The sequence below is a fragment of the Micromesistius poutassou genome (assembly GCF_964030765.1).
Source record: "Micromesistius poutassou genome assembly, chromosome: 5".
Taxonomy (NCBI): domain Eukaryota; kingdom Metazoa; phylum Chordata; class Actinopteri; order Gadiformes; family Gadidae; genus Micromesistius; species Micromesistius poutassou.
Window position 1 is genome coordinate 22,048,431 of NC_140275.1, and position 6,311 is coordinate 22,054,741.

General features: G+C 41.8%; 2 protein-coding genes across 2 annotated transcripts in view; one reads left to right on the forward strand and one right to left on the reverse strand.

The window, feature by feature from the left end:
* Positions 1-1,007: 1,007 nt before the first annotated feature.
* Positions 1,008-4,280, reverse strand: LOC311343386 (cell surface A33 antigen-like). The gene is made up of 5 exons (XM_084468239.1): positions 4,079-4,280; positions 3,445-3,611; positions 2,749-2,962; positions 2,418-2,456; positions 1,008-1,360 (listed from the first exon to the last, which is right to left on the reverse strand). Exons 1-5 carry the CDS (start codon positions 4,113-4,115, stop codon positions 1,122-1,124), a joined length of 696 nt encoding a protein of 231 aa, XP_084324365.1. The 5' UTR covers positions 4,116-4,280; the 3' UTR covers positions 1,008-1,121.
* A 1,431-nt stretch (positions 4,281-5,711) lies between these two features.
* tchp (trichoplein, keratin filament binding) overlaps positions 5,712-6,311 on the forward strand; it is a 7,318-nt gene continuing 6,718 nt past the window's right edge. Inside the window, 1 exon segment of the mRNA XM_084468642.1 lies at positions 5,712-6,155. Within this exon segment, the coding sequence (XP_084324768.1) occupies positions 5,965-6,155 (191 nt within the window). The 5' untranslated portion in view covers positions 5,712-5,964.

Here is a 6,311-nt window from a genome sequence, read left to right on the forward strand (position 1 = left end):
ATTTTATCCGCCGGGGCAGCCACTAGCCTACTACTCCCATCACATTTGATGTAGAATACCATCTACAGCATCTTAAGTAAGTGTCCCCCTTTCTTCTTTTTTTATTTTCCCATTTATTTTATGTTGATTGGAGGGTTAGAAAAAATTAAAGTTGATAAGGATAATGCAGTGTCCATTCTATAGAAGAATAGATGTTCTTCTAGAACATTATGTAAGGGATAATGTATAGAATGCACCCTGAAGGGGCTTATTTTCGATAATGACCTTATTATACGTCTCTTTTTAAAATTAATTTGTTACCAGCATTCGTAGTGTTGATCAGCAGAGAGTATAAATAGTCAGACAGGGTTGAAGGGGCGTCAATTAATTTGTTACCAGCATTCATAGTGTCAGCAGAGAAATAGTCTGCCAAAGACGTTGACGTCGCTTAGCAACCAAATACGCTGGGATTGATAAGTTACCGGACTACTTGCGGAGTGATACGAAAGACGTGAGAAAATCCACTTTCCTTAACAGCGGTCATTATATGCTTAGCGGCTTAACGGTCATTATCGAAAAATAATTCACCACCGCGTTCCACAGCATTGAGAAGAGCCGTGTAATAACAAAAAATAATTGACCGCCGGAAGTCTTCTACAGCATTAAGAAGAGCTGTGTAATAATTATACGTAATAGCAGTGTATCCTGCACAATCATCCTGCACATTTAGCAGATAACCAAAATGAAACACTGGAGACAAATGAAGAGTTAAAGCTGATATTGACCTGACGTTTTGTTATGAAGAAAATATCTATATCATGATATGTAGATCGATACGTGTTTCGTTAGTGTGTCAACTGTACTTAATAATACTTAGTAAATAAAGAACATGAAGCCACATTTTTGTCCTCATGGAGCGCTTTTATTTTGGAAAGTGTGTGTGTGTGGGCCACGAATTATGAACGTGTGTGTGTGTGTGTGTGTGTGTGTGTGTGTGTGTGTGTGTGTGTGTGTGTGTGTGTGTGTGTGTGTGTGTGTGTGTGTGTGTGTGTGTGTGTGTGTGTGTGTGTGTGTGTGTGTGTGTGTCATAAAGGAAAGCCTGGTTCATTCGCTCCATAGCTCTCCCCCCCAGTGAACTTATGCTAGTCCAGTGTTGGCTGCACAGGGCTCGCCTCGTAGATTAACTTGTGAATTTGAAACTTCAGGTCTGCCTTCCGTTGGGGAGACAATCTTTGCAGGGAAGGAGCGAGTGATCTGAGGAAAAGCTCATCCTCTGAGGGGGCCGCCGGGGCAGATGGGGGTAGCCTGGCAATGGCTTCCAACAGCTGCCTCTCCACCTCCCCCTCCCTACGCCCGCGGCTCTCTGGTGTCGTCCTCGGCACTGTATCAAATGGAAACCACATATTTGGTGAAACTACTTCATACCACTCATGCAATAGTTTGTAAAGTTATTTGTTTTTTTTGCTACAATATTGATATGAGGTTGAGAGACAAAAATACTTCAATTAAACATGTGAGGCAATTGATACAGTACTCGTCATACTCAAAACATGAGGCAAAAAGTTATTATCTTCGCTATCATTAAGCAATGCAGCGGACTTGTGATTGATTGAATAATGGTGGCTTATTTGCATAATCGTATTTGCGCATGAAATGGCCATGACTCGGCCATTACTAACATAATAAAAATAATAATAATATCATAAGGTCGGGCATTATGAAGGATCATGTGAATCACATTTTGGGTATTTGGGTTTACGGGTCAGTTTTTCAGATTTCTTCAAGGTTTTCCAAAACGTTCAAGGTACAACCGGAGAATGTCTAATAGGAAGAGAACTGGCGCTCTATGGTAACTTCCTGTTTCTGAACTGGTTGGTAACACATCTGTCCATGTGAGGGCGCTCGCGGGCGAGTGCAGAACGAATGGGAGTCAACCGGTTTTCACCCTTCACCCATTAATTCGACTTTTGAACTTGATCTATATTGAACTTGCGGAAACTACAATAAAATCTGCGATATTTCAACAACAAGCAGGTGAAAGAGATACATTTAGCCGTCTAGCCCCATAGACCCCCATTTAATCTGCACTCGCCCGGGATCACCCCCATTGGAATTCTAATGGAAATGCAACCAAGTTCGATACAATGGGGCTCAATAGAGAGTGCCAAGGCTCTCCGTAGATGGGCTCTGCCTGCAGTCATTACATGCCAAAGCTTGTTCTATTTAGTTGAGTCTTCCACCTATAATAACATTGCGCTGCGTGGATGTGGTTGTTTCTGCATGTACCGTAATTAACACAAAATCAATATGAACGTTGTTGTTTTGAGGCAAAACAATGTGAAATGATTCATTTTGTCATTCAGGGATTAGCGTTATAGCGAAGGTTAATTGTTACCATACAATAACTGCAATCCAACTCCTGTCATGAAGGGACATACCTGGGGTTGTGGCAGAAGCAGCAGCATCGGACTCTCCTTCTGAGGTGGCAATATAACATGAGATGTAGTTATCCATCTACACAAAAATAATGATTGCTTTTCTTTTGTATAAAGGTAGTTTTTTTGTGCCTTGCAAATTGGTGGAGTGTCCCTTTAAATTCTACTCCCTCTAATTCTATATTTTATTTGGGTTCATCTTTATAATGGAGGAGTTGCAAGCATGTTGCAGCATTTATTAGAATACCCACCAGGGTGTGTAGCACTGTCATGAGCTGACATGAGTAAGACGCTGATATGTTAAGATGTCATTCAGGCGGAAATGCTCAGTTACCCAGAACCACCAGGCGGACGCTGTCCACCAGCCTCCCCTCGTCATCGCTTGGGATCTGGACGCGACAGGAGAACACACCGTTGTCCTGCAGGGTGACCCCGCTCAGCTCCAGGTCAGCCCTTCCCCTGCGGACGTCCACGCTCAGAGTCACACGGCCCTCGTACAGAGGGGAGACGTCTGTCGCGCCCGTGGAGTAGTAGCTCAGGATCAATTTCTGCCCCCGACAGCAGTAGGGTGGAATGGGCAGATGAAAATAAAAACACATTTTATTTGTATGGGAAAAGTTTCTGAAGTCTGCTAATGATCTAAATTGATGATTGCGGTTTTCATGCTAAACGCTATCAAGTAAAAAAACATGACAACCAATATACTTGTGTTCAAAAAACAAATCCCATAAGAACCATCACAGTCAAACATTTGAGAGCTAATATAAAAAAAGATTGCATAGGGCCTACTACTTGATTTGAAGAAAGCTAAACTAAAATAAGGTATGTTTTAAGATGCAGTCCTCAGCTCAACAGAGGGTAATGAATGATATATAGTTGCTTCCAAGCGGTTTACACCAATAAAAACGTGTGTAATCAACGTTATTTCAATGTTTCAATCACATTCAATTCACATCACATCACCTCCAGTCCTCCTGACAATAGTGTTTTGGTGTAAATGAGCCCATATGGTCAGCCCACTGGTGGTTACCTCCTGCTGGGCTGGGTCTTCACCGTCCATGGTCCAGATGATGATGACGAGCGGGTTCGTGCTGCGCCTCGGCACAAAATTACAGGGCAGGCTGATATTGTCCCCTCTGGTGAACCGGTACTCAGCCTGGGGTATGGAGACGTGCAGGGCCCCGGCTAGGGAGAACACTGCACAGCCAGCCAGGCCCGGTCACATACATGTTGATATACTGACATGTGAGACAAAGGACTGAAGCCCCTGGACTACAGAGGAAGACAATCACAAACAAATGAATCCGCTCTTGATGTGGACAGGAGTGATTCATCACAGGAGACACCACACACACACGCACACGCACTTGTACTCATTCTTGAAATCAAAGTTAGATCCTTTTCACACTTTCTTTTCACTCGTGCTAAAAATAAAGTTTTGAGAAATATCGCAATAATACACTGAACAACAATCCTAATCACTTGGCTTACTTCATTTAACTGAAACATACTTAAAGTTAGGCCTTTCTTAAATGTATTTATATTCTCAACTTGATCTCCGATAAAAAAAAGTCGCCTATTTGATTTACGTTTTTGAAGATTAATAGTAAGTTATCTTTTTAAAAAGGCTGTGAATTGAATTCGACTGCACGAGTTCTACTTACGCATGAAGCACAGAGACGCCGCTAAAATAACTCCCATCTCAGCTGTAGTTCACTTTGATCCAACCTGACCACGAAACAAAAAAGTATTGTTGTTTGTCTCTTCGTCTCTCTTAAACTGAACTGTCCTTTGCATCGAGAAAATAAAACCTGTGCCAGTCGATGTCTGCTGCTGTCCACTTAATGTCATCGTCGTCAGCCAATCCCAGAGCGTGTTATAACCAGTTGACCATTCCTTATAAGCCTACCTTCACTGGTCATGTTGTAGCTTGCAACATGACCATTCCTTCCTTCGCGTTGTGCAGCCAGGTGACTGGTATTATGTGTGGGTGGGGGCTCGACATTGTGAAACAACAAACAGCTGATTTCACTGGAAATCAAAGATCCACAGCTCTCACACACTCAAACATCCCCCTAGTGTGTGTGTGTGTGTGTGTGTGTGTGTGTGTGTGTGTGTGTGTGTGTGTGTGTGTGTGTGTGTGTGTGTGTGTGTGTGTGTGTGTGATATTATTATTATTATTATTATTATTATTATTATTATTATTATTATTATTATGAGGTACAGCTTTAACAAGGCATGTCTACACTGCACTACAACACAATAACAAAAAGCAGACATCACTGTGATCTGACTAAAAAAACACCAACAGTCCTTTTTAAATGAGTGCGATGTCCTTTCATATTTCATATTTCAGTGAGACAGTAAAAAGGTAAATTATTGTTATTTAAATGATTAGTCTGAAATAAGTGTCCCCCTTTCTGCTTTTTAAATTATTTCATGATAATTGGGGACCAACCTTTAAAATAATTTTAGATAAGGATAATGCAGTGAGCATTCTATTTCTAGAACATTATTTATATGTAATAGCGTATGTAATAGTGTATCCTACACATTTAGCAGCTAACCAAAGTGAAACCTTTTTGTACACTGCAGACAAATGAAGAGTTAAAGCTGATGTTGACTTGAAATTTTGCCAGCCAGAGTCTAAATACTGACACCTAGTGGTGAAAAGTAATAGCAGGGTATGAAGTAGATCTGTGCCTTTTCTGTGACATTTTATGTATTTTCAAACTGGGACCTCAATAAGCACCGGGTTTTTCTGCGGTTCACAAACCCTCAAAACACAAAATAACTATGATGACAGCAGTCGGCTCGATTACATTCAGTCTCGATAGCTTAGGCTTGTGCTTGGAACCTCCTGCTACTTCAGCGTGAATTTCTATGGCTTGTTTTTCTGTTGTGTATTTTGACCACTTGAATTTGAGTAATGAATATCGTGTTTCAAAAATATGCAAATATGCAACTTGATATTTGTATCTTAACTAAACTTTAATGTCATATTTTAATTTGAAGGAGGTGAATTGCGTTTTATTTTTACATTTATTTTTGTAACTGTGTTTACATGTCGATATACAAAATAAAATACCTTTGGATATTAAAACATTATGGCAGTGATTTCCTCCATAAATCTGCTTCTATACCTGCTGCTCAGAGCCCTTTAGAGACATAGATATTACTCATTTTTACTTGTATATGTATAGTGGATGTTTTGATCCTCACTGCGCCCCGTAGCGTAAGTGTAACTAGGAAGTGATGTGGTTACTATGAAACACAGGAAGAAAGGCGGTTGTTTATTATCGTTGTAGATAATGAGCGCTTTTGTGTCCAACTTCTGCCTCATCAAGTTCTTACTTTAGAAGGGTAAGGATATTTATTTTCCTAATTTTAACATTGTATAGCCATTAGCCAACCTTGTTTCATGTGTCTCATATGTAACCAGTGACTCTTTTGGTCTTTTTGATAACGGCCGCATGTATTATCCATCCGAAGTTTATTATTTTTAGTGGAGGGAACGAACCCCCCCCCCCCCCAGTATAGTCAGGGCCAAATGGCTCTACCCACCCTGTGTGCACACGCACCCAGCCGTGCCCGTGTGCTGGAGAGACAGATGGCCCGGCAGCGGGAGCAGGAGGCCCGTTTGCGCCAGCAGTGGGAGCTGCACTCTCGGTACTTCAGAGAGCAGAACGTCCACGGCCGCAAACAGGCGGCCTGGAGCTCCCGCCAGTCCTACCAGCAGAGGTAACACACACACACACACACCTCCAGCACGGGCTGCACAAACAAACATCTGTATAATCCACATGGTGGTCAAGTCTGAAATCCATGCGTCAATTAACAGGGGCGTAGCTAGGATTTCTGGACGCCCCTGCCTGACTCATCACTTTCTAACGTCAC